This window comes from Balaenoptera physalus, assembly GCF_965194825.1.
Source record: "Balaenoptera physalus genome assembly, chromosome: 14".
NCBI lineage: Eukaryota > Metazoa > Chordata > Mammalia > Artiodactyla > Balaenopteridae > Balaenoptera > Balaenoptera physalus.
The window spans coordinates 56,959,109-56,973,909 of record NC_138893.1 but is presented as its reverse complement, the minus strand read 5'-3'; the positions used below and the strand labels follow the sequence as shown (position 1 = coordinate 56,973,909).

The window sequence follows — 14,801 nt, the reverse complement described above, 5'->3', positions numbered from 1 at the left end:
AAACTTTTCATGAGATGTCCCCCACCTACTCTGATAAAGTTAATCACTTCCTCCTTTGTCCTATTTCTGAAACTTGCTCCTCTTTTATTGTACGTATAACACATCATTATAAACATTATAATTTGTTTACGTATCTATCTCTCCTATTAGGTTTGAGAACAGGGATCTTGCTTTTATTTTCATGAGGGTAGGGAGTTTTCATCAGAGTTAGCCCAGACTAGCACATAATAGGTGCTCAGTAAATAAAAATCAAACTGAATTATTGATTAAAAGGAAGTTGATTGGACAGCAGGTATATTAGGGCAGGCTGAGTTATGCTACGGTAACAAAAATGCCCAAAATCTCATTGGATGAACACTGGCATTTTATTTCTCACTTGCACAGAAGTCCATAGTGGGTCTAGTAGTCCAAGATTTGAGCTTTTGACATCTGTAATTCTACTTTCTCAACATGGTGGTCTCCCCTATCACTGTGGGACTAAGGGTCGCACAGTTAGTTCATAAATGCTTTAGACTTAAAGCAACACATGTAACTTGTATTCACAGTCCAATGGCTAAAACTAATCATATGACTTTGCCTATTTGGTGAGTAGTAAATGTGTCTGGCTTACTAAGTATAAAAGGTCCTTTTCTAAGTACAACATTATGAGAGACAAACAAATGGAAGATGTTGTTTTTATCTTCAAGGTGCTTATGGTCTAGTTGGAAAGAGAAGACAGAAAACATACAACTTGAGAGTTGTTCCTATCAAGAAATGTGACTGGGATACTCTTCACCTCATTTTTAGTTGTAATGAGTTTGTTCAGACTATATCATCTTGAGAATTGTTCTAGACTAGAAAATAAAAACTAAGTTGCTGAGAGGATGTAAAATAAACAAGTGGAAAGAAGAGATTGCACATTAATTTTGAGGGACAGACTTATTTGGTATTGGATTTCAGAATTCTGAGTGATTAGGCACTGTTTTCCTGTTTAGAACTTTAACTGACACACAAAAAATGATTTTGTAATTGTTGGGGTTTTTTTAAAAGTATTGTCCTATAGCACTCTATTGATATGTTTTCTAATATTAAATTTCAATTCTGTCTTCTTTCTTAACAGGGACATTTTTGAAGAAGATAATTATAGTCCCATCCCTATTGTTAATGAAGAAGAATATAAAACAGTCATCAGTAAATTTCCCTTTCAAGATCCAGACCTTGAAAAGGTACAAGCTAGTTCTTAATTCAAGAATTTTCTTGAAAATAAATTAATCATATTTATTGCTACATTATATTAACCTGACATTGTGAGAATAGCTTCTTTTGAGGCTTTTGTTGTTATTGTTGTATTATTTGAGAAAATTAATTATGTTTTGTTAACTTTTAAAGATTATGTTACTACTACTACTACTACTATTTTGGTGAGGTTAAGAAAGGACTTTCCTGGGGCTACTAGGAGCCGTTGTCCCAAATGTTAGGTGGATTCCCAGGGCATGTGTTACTATAATTGGGTGGGTTCCAAATTAGATATACTAAATGTTGAGTAGATTATAAGAATAAGAGAATATTGTAAGGAAAGAGAGAATTTCTTTGAAATTTCCGTCACTGTGGAAGATCTTATTTTGTGGCTTTTTTTTCTAGAAATATATTTGTATAAAAAGTTTATCTTGGGGACTTCCCTGGTGGCGCAGTGGTTAAGAATCCGCTTGCCAATGCAGGGGACATGGGTTTGATCCCTAGTCTGGGAAGGTCCCACATGCTGTGGAGCAACTAAGCTCATGCACCACAACTACTGAGCCTGCGCTCTAGAGCCCACGGGCCACAACTACTGAGCCCATGTGCCACAACTACTGAAGCCTGTGTGCCTAGAGCCTGTGCTCTGCAACAAGAGAAGCCACTGTAATGAGAAGCCCACGCACCGCAACAAAGAGTAACCCCTGCTCACCGCAAGTAGAGAAAGCCTGCACACAGCAATGAAGACCCAACGCAGCCAAAAATAAAATAAATAAAATAAATAAAATAAATAAAATAAATAAAATAAATAAATTTATTTAAAAAAAAAGTTTATCTTGGTTAAGTAAGAGGTGTATGAAGGCAATAGCCACCTGTAAATCAATCCAGTATCTCTGGGTAGAATTAGATCTTATGAGAAAAGGATATCATATTTCCTGTTATTATCACCTTTTTCATTCTCTTCATTTTTGATTTTTTTTCCCTTAATCTTTTTTAATATTTTTCAACACTTTATAATTTAGTCCTTTTCTACATTTTTATCCCTTAATAATGAACAAGAGTGAATTCTGAATGAGTTGTGTGAATTGTGACTGTAAATTTTTATGTTACATTTGTATATACATAAACTAAGCATATTATGTGTAATAGTCACTAAATACAGGACCAAGTAATTTAATACATAGCTTTTAGATTATAGCTAACACTGCCATTGAATATACCTAATTGTATTCTAATACACACAAAAGACCAGAATAATTAGTCTAGTTCTGTATTTTTGAAACCCCAATCAAAGTTTCCCTGTCAAGAAATATTACGAGGGACTTCCCTCGTGGCGCAGTGGTTAAGAATCTGCCTGCTAGGAGTTCCCTGGTGGTCCAGTGGTAAAGAATCCGCTTTATAATGCAGGGGATGCGGGTTCAATCCCTGGTCAGGGAACTAAGATCGCATATGCCACGGGGCAACTAAGCCTGCATGCCACAACTACTGAGCTCGTGCGCCTCAACTAGAGCTGCGTGCTCTGGAACCCACGCGCCACAACTACAGAGCCCATGCACCCTGGAGCCTGTGCACCACAACTAGAGAAGGGAAAACCCACACACCACAACTAGAGAGAAGCCCACACGCTGCAATGAAGAGCCTGCATGCCTTAGCAAAAGATCCTGCGTACTGCATCTAAGACCTGACGCAGCTAAAAATAAAATAAATAAATAAATACTAAAAAAAAAAAAAAAAAAAAAGAATCCACCTGCCAATGCAGGGGACACGGGTTCGATCCCTGGTCTGGGAAGATCCCACATGTTGCAGAGCACCTAAGCCCGCAGGCCACAACTACTGAAGCCCGCGTGCCTAGAGCCTGTGCTCCACAACAAGAGAAGCCACGGCAATGAGAAACGCGCGCACTGCAACGAAGAGTAGCCCCCGCTCACTGCAACTAGAGAAAGCCCGCATGCAGCAATGAAGACCCAACGCAGCCAAAAATAAATAAATAAGTAGACAAACAAATAAATTTATTTTTTAAAAAAGAAATATTACGAGAATATTCTCTATCTCACAGCTTGGCTTTGTTTTGTTTTAGTTACTGGTAATAAATGTGTTCAGGATATAGCATCTGCAAAAAGAGCACTGGATTTGGTCTGGATTCATGTGCCAGCTCTGTCTGTGGCTTATTATGGGCAAATGTCTTACCCTATTTGGGCATTTTTGCCTCATCTGTCAAATAAGGAGGTTGAACTAAATAATCTCTAATGTCTCTTCTAATTACACTAAACTATTCTAAATAGATTTATAGTTAAAAGGATATTTGATTTTGCTTGTAGGGTACTTCCAAAATATACAGCATCTGAGGATTAAGCTTGTTAAGAATTGTATTCATTGGTTTGTGTATTCATCATTAAAAAGAACTGTCATTAAGGCAAAAGGCACATGAAAAATTTAAATGTGATAACTTAGAAATCCCATAAGTTATTTAGTAATAGTCTCTTGGTTGTGTGTTTATATATTTAATTTTTTCCTATTTTAAGTACAATTTTCAATTAAAACGATTGAAAAAGATGTAAAATTGTCTCTCAAATAACATGAGTTATTTTCAGCGGAAATTACAAGTGAGAAAGGAATAACACTGAACATATATGCTAAAATCTGTCTTTTTGCAGATAGCTGTGCTAATTTAACTAGGATCCTTTGGCTAAAATAAGAACATGTTCATATTGTCTTTAATGTCATTAAAATCTTAAAGTTGAAATATCTTTCAAATAGTTAATATTGGTTTCATTATTCTGCAAAACATAACTTGGAGGTGAGTTAGCTCTTACATTATTATAAGGTGATTTTAAAGAATAGCAACTCTTTGGTTGATTTTTGTAGTACTCCTAATTCAGTTCCTAAATTTGGAAAGGTTGAACCTACCAGTTTTGGAGAGAGACTGCTCTCTGCAAATGTTTTCACTACCAGCTTATTGTAAGTTTCTTTCTGCTGGAGGTACCTAAGAGTACCTATGTTAATTCATATATTTATCATTCACCTGCTATCTAGTAGACACTGTGCTATGCACTAGTTTTTCAGTCTCTGCTGTCAAGGAACTTGTAGTCAAGTGAGGGATAGATTAAATAAACAGGAAATTACAATTCACAGAAGTTGGCCCTGCTCAAGATAGAAGAAGCAGCATGGAGAAAGGCTGTAATTCTGCAGTATATAGTACAATGTTGATGAAGTGCAAGAGATGAAGATCAAAAAATGAAGATGAAGTAGAAAGTGGCAGACTATAATAGGCCTTGTAAACAATGTTAGGGAGTTTAGCCTGATGGCTCGGATAAGTCACCACCAGATTTCAAGCAGTAAAAACATAATCAGATTTGTGCTTTGGAAAGATCTCTCTGGCTAGTGTGTGGGGAATGGATTGGAGAAGAGTAAGGATGGGATACTAGCTTGGGGATTGTTGCAGTTATTTTGGCAAGAGAAATTGGTGACCTGAATGGGAGTTATGGCTGTGGAATTTGATTTGAGATATTTAGGAAGTAGGAATGACAGGAGTTGATTATCACTTGCATATGAGGGATGATGAAGATAGAGGCACAAGTGTGATAGCCACATTTCTGCCTTGGATGGTGGTAGCATTCACTAAGATAGGAAACGCAAGAGGAGCAGATTTAGAAAGAAGGGATGATCATTTCACTTTTGGTTCTGTTGAGAATGTCTCAAATGTTACAGCTAAATGGAGGTGTTCAAATGTTAGTTAGATATACAAATTTGGACTTCAGGAGAAAGATTTGGCCTAGAGTTTTAGATTTGGGAGATATTGGCACTGGCATGGTGAGAGTAGGTGAGATTCTTTAAGGGCAGTATGTGTGGTAAGAAGGGAAGAAGGTGTAGGATAGAACCCTAAGGAGTAGCAATTAAGGGATGGCTAGAGGAGGCGATATAGAGAAGGTAGAGAAACAGAGGAAAACCAGTGTGGGTCATGGATTCCAAGGAAGGAGAGATCATTTAAGAAGCAGGAGGTGAGACTTCCCTGGTGGTCCAGTGGTTAAGACACTTTTTTTCCAATGTAGGGGGCACGGGTTCGATCACTGGTCGGGAAACTAAGATCCCACATGCCCCGTGGAGCGGCCAAAAATAAATAAATAAAATGGGGGTTTATTTAGGGGGGGAAAAAAAAAAGCAGGAGGCCCATTGTGTCAGGTTAATCAGGTAACATGAAAAGTTATTGGATTTAACACCTGTGGGGTCATTGGTGACCTTCGTGAGGGTGTTTTCAATGATGTAAACTAAGTTGCAATGAATGTGAAGATTGAAGTAGATTAGGCTTCATGAAGGGTAAAGAGGGGGCTTTTGGTAACAATCTTCGGGAGAGTTTACCTTTTGGAGACTGAGAATTTGCTAATGGATGTTGGCTGATAAAGCATTTTAGCCAAGAAGCACACTGTAAACCATTAGCTTCATACTGGCGTTAGATGTATATAGGTCAGAAAGCTGCTGTGAGGTATTCTAGGAGTTATGGAATGAAGTGGATACTTTCTTAAATTGGCATTCAAGCAAGTGAAGGGAGTCTTAGAATTATTTGATGACACTGGGCCAGGAAGCTGGCCCATAACTTTCATGCCAACCTGACTCTTGTATTATGGCTGCAAGGAAGCAGAGAGTTAAGCATCTTCTGCAGGATACTTATCATCAGGACACACACTTATATACTTTCTCTGCTTGTTAGAAGTCTGATAACATGATTTAAGAAACAGGTAAATTGCCACATTATTTTCTTCAGAAATATTTTGGTTCTTTTTAAAATCTTAAAGATAATGAGATAACAGTAGACTTTAAAATGCAGGTATTAACTACTAATTCAAATGTGAAATCAATTTAATTTTTACATTTTTGAGGTGATTAGAGTATCTTTTTCTAAAATTTCAGCAACAGTTTCAACTTTGTTTTTCTTTCAACAGCAATCTTTCCCAAAGAAACTGCCCATGTCTCAATCAGTGCCTCATATTTATATTCAAGTTAAAGAATTTATTTATGCCAGCCTTAAATTTTCAGAGTCATTACACCGGAGGTAAGTTTATTAATAAGAAATGTATCTTTATCATAGCTATTTTTGTGAAACATTAACACTTGATTTTTAGGCCATGACTCTTCAGTGGACTATTATCTCGTTGGAAGGCTTACATATCTTAGTGGCATTTGGGGTTAACTAGAAATGCAACCTCAGACCTACTGAATTAGAAACTGAGGATGGAGCCCTTGGCTTTACCAAGTACTCTGGGTGATTCTGGTGCACTCCAAGTTTAAGAACCACTGCCTTAAGCTTCATCATACTCTCCTAGTCTCTTATACCAAAGTTTCTAAACATGGATTTTAAAGACATTAGCTTATAACATAACACACACAGTATCATTCAGCATTGGAAAAACAGTGGATACAAATGAGTATTCACTGAAAAGGAATGACAGACTATTACAGTGGTAGTTTTCATTAGCGGAGCTCTAATGGTCCAAGAGCTACCAATAATTTATGCCTATCTTTTTTTTCATTGAACATTCTAAAGTTCTGATCTAAAACAGAGCAGTATAACGCAGTAGTTAAGAACATAAGCTTCAGACTTACACCTGAGTTTGATTCTTGATGTTGACACTCACTAGCTGTAGTAGGACTTTGGGCAAGTCACTTAATCTGTTTAAATTGCAGTTCCCTCATCTGTAAAATGAGAGAAATAACTCATAGGGTGGTTTTAAGAATTAAATGAGGTAGTGAGTGTGTATAAAGCACTCAGTGTAGCCTGGCACATGGTAGGCACATAAGACGTAGGAGCAGATGAGATACTACAGTATAAGATGTGAGACTAGAGCTTGGAGTTTTTATATTTCATTTGCAGGCACTGGGGAACTGTTGAAGAATTTTTAGCTAAGAAATGACATGACTGGAGTAATATTTTAGAAAGTTTACTCTGGCCTCAATGTGGATGGTAGATTGGAGGTAAACTGTAGAAAGTACAGAAATTTAGCAGTTTGGAATTAACTTTTGTTTATTTACAGAGGAGAGACAGTGGATCTCTAATTGTTATTTGATTTTTAAAAATAAATTTATTTATTTATTTATTTATTTTTGGCCGCATTGGGTCTTTGTCGCTACGCGCGGGCTTTCTCTAGTTGCGGCAAGCAGGGGCTACTCTTCGTTGCGGTGCACGGGCTTCTCATAGTGGTGGCTTGTCTTTGTTGTGGAGCACAGGCTCTAGGCACGTGGGCTTCAGTAGTTGTGGCACACGGGGGCTCAGTAGTTGTGGCTTGCGAGCTCTAGAGCGCAGGCCCGGTAGTTGTGGCGCACGGGCTTAGTTGCTCCGTGGCATGTGGGATCTTCCCGGACCAGGGCTCGAACCCGTGTCCCCTGCACTGGCAGGTGGATTCTTAACCACTGTGCCACCAGGGAATTCCCGTTATTTGATTTTTTACCACATTTATAACACCAAAGATAAAAGCCCTTAGTCATAATATTATGTGTAATTATCCCTAAAGCTTCCCTACTGACTGACTAGAACTAGAATTGCCCCCTCAGTTCTGGCTTTTTTTGTGCATGAACTCCTAGCATTCTAAAAGGTAAATGTTGTATACTAATGCTACAGCAGAAAAGATTATCATTTTTTCCTTCTCTCTTTGATAAAAATATTTGTCATTTTTGTTAGTTCAATATCCAGTCATTCTATTTAACTCTATGATACTATGTTTTTCATTTAGCAAGGCTTTTTATACTTACATTTTTAAAATTAGCTTTACTAAATAACATTGGCTATTTTCATTTCATAGTTCAGAATACAGAAAGCATAGTTAGTATAAAAATATCTAAATCTAAATTTATTCTAGTTTATCAGCTTTCTGACATATTTTTGTTTTAAAAATTTACATCTGTGGCCTAAAATTGAGCTGTCACTTTTTTTTTTTTAATTTGTCATTAAAGAATTATGGGAACATAACTTTCTGTGTTTAAAGCTCTTTTATTATGTTTAAAAATATTTTGCAGTTAGATTTTTAGACCAAAAAGATGCTTTGGAGCTCTTACAGTAAAAATGTTTGGGGTTCTTTTTATATGTGAATAAAAGCAGGGCCAGAGAATTAAGTGATTTCATGATGAGACTCTAAAGTCTCAATTATTTGGTTGCAGAGAAAACATCTGGATCTAATATGATCTTTAAGAAATTTTCAGTTTTCATAAGAGGCTAAGCTCTAAAATAATTTAGGAGATTTATTGTATATTGATATTTAATTACTGTGTTATTTGTTATTTAAAAATTAGGAAGAGTACAGGTTATAAGCTCAAAAGAGAAGGAGTTAAGGAAAAAAAATTGCTCAGTTAGGATAAAAACCTCTTGGAGAAAATCCTGGTCATTGTTGGGTAAATCTTGCTGGCACGAATAGGACATAGGTGCTGATAGGTTTTCTTTCTCTGCTTTTACTTACGGAAGAAAAAGATGCATTGATTCAGCATTCAAGGAAGTTCAGGGGAATTAAACAAAAGACATTATCTGTCATGCATAACTTTTCATCTGAAAAGGGTGCTATACAGGATGTCTTTAAGCATAATTTGAGTGTGTCAGAAAGGAAACCAGAGGACTTGGCAACCACCTCCTTTATATCAGTGTGAGTACGTTGCTTGTTCTAGGGACACTATTGATTTCTGTCAGAGAGTTTGCTAGTGTGTAGCGCTGAAACCCTACTGGTATATATATGCTATTCCCTGGGAAGTCTTGACTTTAGATACCAAGAAATCAGAGAGACATATTCTCCTCAGGTCTGCCAGAATTAGAACAGAAATTGAATTAGTACCTGCATTAAAATGGAGAACATTAGAATAGTAGTGAAAGTTACCTGTGTTTTGTCAAATCTTGTTCTATTTGCATATTTAAAATAAATGTAAACTAGTAAATATTTGTACTTCATAGATTTTTAAGAGTAATGTTTTAATAAAGTAAAAAGTGAAAGGGTGCTAAAATTAAAATGTTAGACTGTGTTTAAGGCAGTGAGTCTCATCTGGGGCAGTTTTGCCCCCCAGGGTATATTTGACACTGTCTAGAGGCATTTTTGGGTTGTCACGACTAGGGGGAAGAGTGCTACTTACATCAGGCGGGTGGAGGCCAGGGATGCTGCTGAACATCTTTCAATGGTACAAGACAGCTCCACAACAAAGAGTTATCTAGCCTAAATGTCACTAGTGCTGAGACTGAGAAGACTTGGTCTAAGGACAGCTTGACCGTTTTGATAATGAGGCTATATACAAAAAATCATGACTTACTTAAATTGAAGGCCTAGTGGTTAGAAGAAAATAATAAGCTTTTTAGTGCTATTCTAGTCATTTTTAGGATGTTAAGAAACATCATAAGGTTAGTTCCTCCCTCTCCCAAATTAAAACTAGTGTAAGGCAATTAATTTCTTTGAATCTTTTTAAAAAAAATCTCAGTGGAAATGGATAGCTTAGTTATATTAAAATCAAATCTAGCAATTGTATCCAGAGAGTTCACATCAATTTGTATTTTAAAAGTAATTTTAGCTATAGTTGTATATAAAGTGTCTTTGAAAGTGGCTGTCCCATAATGGAGTCATAATTTAAGAATAGTTTTATTTCCTTATACTAAGTACTCCATGGTTTTACTGTAATGGTTAATTGAATACATTTAAATTATTCTATAAATGAACATTCTACTTTATGGAAAGTATCCCTTTTGTGAAACTAAATTGAATTGAAATATGTGATTTAATAGATATGAATGATTGTAATTTATTTAAAGATATAAAGGAATTAGAGCAAATTATTTTAGTAAATTACGTTAAATTATTTAGGAAGCTAACTAATTGTAACCCTTGTGGAAACCTTAATAATATCAACCTTTGTTTTTAGCTCAACAGAAATAGATGATATGCTTAGAAAATCAACAAATCTGCTGCTGACCAGAACTTTGAGTAGCTGTTTACTGAATCTTATTAAAAAACCTCACATAGGTTTGACAGAGGTAGGTTAAAAAGATATTTATAGCTAAATGTTTCATTATATGAAACAATTATTATAAATTAATTTATTGCTGAACATCATCCTATAAAACTAGCTTTCCATTTTAAATGTATTAATAGAAGTGGATTTGTTTTAAAATAAAAGCATCATTGTAAATTCCAGTGATGTGAGGGAAAAGGGTTTATGTGGGGAATAGTGGATAGCTGATGATGTTAGAAGATATATGGAGATTCATGTTTGCCAGACTTTACATGAAAAGTGAAAATACTCACTTTTTTTACTTGGTGAATGTTTAAAATTTGAAAAAGTGCTTTGAAAAGTTATTTTAAATTAGTTGGTAGTTAGACTCTTGGGTTTTTTTTTTTAGATGATGGCATTCATAAGCAGTATTTACAGCAGGCTTTTGAAATCAGATAATCAGTTGTATCCTATAATGCTATAATTACGCAGAAGTGGTACAGTTGCTGGAAGTAATAATCCTAATTTAAAAAATCAAATGGCTTTGTATACATGTAACCTGCATTTCACTGGAGGCATTTTCTATTTTCTAGCTAGTGCAAATCATTATAAACACCACACACCTGGAACAAGCTTGCAAATACCTTGAGGACTTCATAACTAACATTACAAATATTTCTCAAGAAACTGTTCATACCACAAGACTTTATGGGCTCTCTACTTTTAAGGTATGTAAAAATCTGACCAAAAGTTTTTATTTCAGTCACTGTAAGCAAACTTTTAAAAAGTAAAGACAATTTTTGTTATACACATGATTCCATTATATTTCTAACAATTGAAAATTAGAGGTAATCAATGTCAACAATGAGCAGATAAATGTCAGTTCCTTTTTGGCATTAAACATCTTTGTTAAAATGAAGAAAAATATATTGATTTTCTATAGCTGTATTACATTTTCTTCACGTTTTGAAGACTTAGAGTAGTGCTGAATCAGTCTAGCTTGATTTTCTTTCATGTCTCACAGTTTAATAGTTAATTGTATACGTAATATATATAAGTGTGTGTGTGTTTGGAAAATAAAATTGTAAGAAGAATTAGACAAGTGTAAGATTTGCTTTACATCCTTTATAGGCTCTGATCTGAAGAAAAGTAAATATTGCCTTATTACATGTTATTCAAGTCCTACTCTTTTCTGAATGGACAGATTTTTGTTTTTATAATACCATGGGATATAACAAAAGATTAATTAATGGTTGTTTTAAGCATTATGAATTAAATAATTTCATAAATTTGTTATATAAACTTTTATTATTTTATTGATTTGGGATCATGTAAATGAGACACTGGCATAGTCTAGCAAAATAAATCCTTTTGCATTGAATATTTTGTTAAACTAATATAAACCATTTATTGATCCCATATCTGTAAAATAGGCTTGCTAGTTTAACCTCATAAGCCCTTTCTAAGTTTTCTATTAAAAAGGATTCTCATCTTCCCTACTCCTGCTATATTATAAATTACCCAATTTATCTCCTAAAATTATAGTATAATCATTTACATTTTAAAAATTCAGTATACTTGTATTTAGATATAACTAATTTAATGTTAACAGTAACCAGACTTTGCAGTCTAGTGGTTAAGACTCCGCACTTCCAATGCAGGGGATGCAGGTTTGATCCCTGGTTGGGGAACTAAGATCCCACATGCCATGTGGTGCAACCAGAAAAACCCAAAAAACAAAAACAAAAAACAGTAACCAGACTTTGAAAGTGTGAAGTCCAGAAAAGACCCTTGGTTCCTAAAATTATCTGTCTGGCCCCCAAGTCTTATGCTCCTCTGATGATTCTTGAGCCCATGTTGTCATCCTAATCCATAAGACACAAATGCAGATGATATCTGAGTGAATGAATTAATAAAATTATTTATTAAAACTGAGACAGAAGCTGGACAAAACAGGCATTCATTTATTCAGATAGTATAGTACAGTAATTAAGGGCACATACTCTGGAGTTAGACTGCTGTGTGACTTTGGCCACATTCTTTCATTTTAATGATTCCTGGTTTTATTATCTACAAAATTAGAATAGCAATATATTATCTACCTCATACAATTATTCTGAGGATTAAAGGGGATACTTAGCACAGTGCCATTTGTTGTACATGATCTGTGCTCTGAGCACTCTGTTAGGTGCTGAAAATATAGAAATGTATCCCTGCCCTCAAGGAGCTCACAGGAGAAAAAACTATAAAAAGACACTTGACAATATGATATAATAAGTACCATAATATAGGAGGAGACTCCACAAACTTGTAGACATTTATTTATCCACAAATTGATTCTTTGCTTCAATATTAGATTTTACACAATCCTTTTTCTTTCTTGCTCTCTGTCCTTATGTCCATGTGTTACTCTTATGCTGTCAAGAAGGGATTTACTAGGGAATGGAGTTGTAAGCATATTTAACTATTAACATTATATTTAATAGGCTTACTCTGTACTTTGATTAAAACATGAAATGCGTTGACATCTGGTGTATCTAGGGATCTTCAAGCAATTTTTCTTATCAGTTGTAAGTCAAAGAACCACACATACTGGAACATGATGCCTCAGATTAAGGAATCTTGGAACTACACTTCTCAAAATCTGCCTGTTGAGAGGAAGTGTTTAGAAATGTTAGCTCTGGTCCATCGTTCCAGTGGTCCTTAAGTTGTAGATATTTAGTTGAAGCTACAACTGCCATAGGATACCCCTTGGGTTTTCTAGGAAATCAAGTTCAGCCTGTACAAATAGTAGAGCATCCTTATTTTTTGTTGTTTATTTTTTGTTTTATTTTTGCACAGAACTCAGGAAACCCTTTCTGTTTTATGATATAAAAACAAGAGCTATTTCAAGCTCAATATTTGAAGGTTAAGTGTTCTTCAACTCTTCCTTTGATCTGTTTCAAGAGGAATTTGTCTTAAACTGTGCTATGAGAAAGCAATTCAACAGGGAGAATCATTAAATCAACATTAAAGTGAATTACTGAGGGAGATAGGGGGAATTTCCATTCACAGTGAATAGTCAATCTGTAGATGATTAAAGTACAGTCTTGATTACAGACATTAGCATGGATTGCTTAGTTAACCTCTTAGCCTAATTCTTTTCAGTCCAGTGACCTGATCAAACATATTTCTATTTAGTTGCTTAATGATTATAGAAGTAAGCACTTACATGATCCTTTTACCCATACCTCCATTTGCTTCCCCTCCAAAATCCCACATGTGCATATACAAAGTGGTAGATTTTATATCATATTTGTTTACTTTATGAAATATTATATAGACTGCCTTGTTAGCTTGCCTTTCATTGTACTAAATCTGTGAGTGATACAAAAGAGGTAAAGTAGTTCCTGCCCTCAAGCAGTACCACAGCTTTTTGAAATTAACCTGGACCCACACTGAGAGCTACTTGAAGCTAATATAAGACTTCTAACTGAAAAGATTTGCATCAGAATAGAGGGGAAAATGGGAATACCATTCCCTTTTTAATCTGTGTAGAGAAATGGCCCAGTTCTTTTTCTTTGGCATCAGAGCTTTTTAACTTTGCTCCCTGGAGCTTTTCCAACCTGCCACCCTGAAGAGTCCTTTCCTTTTGAGTCCTGGCAGTGATTGCAACTGTAAATGCCTAGAAAGAATATGCTTGCGATTCTTTTTCAGTTTGCCTTTTTTAATCTATTGATGAGTATGTAGCAAAGTGTTTTTAGGATTATGACTAAAGTGACAGTGGTAAATTATCTTTGATTAAGGGCTTGAAATTCTCTTCCTGTGGAGCAAGGACATGGTACGTGGACTCTAAAAAAACTTATTTTTTTAAATGTAACATTCATATATAAGCACACACAATTTATAAATGCAATAATTATAAATAGATATAGCTCAATTAATTATTAAAAAGTGAACACTGACTTCCAGTTTCTAGTCCGGCATGTAAAGAGCTGGGAAGTTATCACTCTGTGCCAGCGAGTAAAAAGCTGAGAAAACTGAAAAAATCAACTCTTCCTTGATCTTTCAGAGAAGTAAGACCACAGGACACACTGCTGCCCCCAAAATTGGAGAAGTAGGCAAATACAGAGAATCACAACTTAATGGAGTAGAAACCCATAGGAATCATTACTGGGGTAGGAAAACCTGAAGTATAATTAATGAATATTAGAAAATCAGTATGGACAAGTTTGAGAGTTAAAACTACAGGGGAACCCAGTCTTAGAGGGGGCACCAAGTTCTCCCAGTGAAGATTTGAGGAAAATCCTCTTACATTTCCAGCAGGGGCAAGGGAAAAGGAACCATTTTGAAATATGCCAGAGCATTCTGTTCTTTAAGCATTCTGTTTTTCTAAACAAGACCTAACCTCAAAATAAACTATTTACCAGTGCCTAAACTAATGGGGGAAGGGAAACACCCAACTCCAGCCTGCTCTGGCCATCCTGTCCAACTTGAGGGGTGGAAATGAAAAGCAGATGTGAAGTGCACAGCTAAGGGGCAAAGGCTTACTTAAAGATGAAGACCTAATCGTAGTACTAAAGAACACTTCCCCTCTCCCACTGTCTTACTGCCACATTACTAAAGGCCTAATTACTGCAATTCTTTTCACCCAGTACACCATG

General features: G+C 35.5%; 1 protein-coding gene across 8 annotated transcripts in view; it reads left to right on the top strand.

The window, feature by feature from the left end:
* Nucleotides 1-14,801, top strand: part of EXOC6 (exocyst complex component 6) — a 219,496-nt gene that overhangs the window by 110,996 nt on the left and 93,699 nt on the right. For all 8 annotated transcript variants that reach the window (XM_082423664.1, XM_082423666.1, XM_082423669.1 and 5 more), the window contains 4 exons: nucleotides 1,100-1,205; nucleotides 6,150-6,259; nucleotides 10,090-10,201; nucleotides 10,752-10,886. In XM_082423664.1, the coding sequence (XP_082279790.1) occupies nucleotides 1,100-1,205; nucleotides 6,150-6,259; nucleotides 10,090-10,201; nucleotides 10,752-10,886 (463 nt within the window). The remainder of the gene's footprint in view (nucleotides 1-1,099; nucleotides 1,206-6,149; nucleotides 6,260-10,089; nucleotides 10,202-10,751; nucleotides 10,887-14,801) is intronic.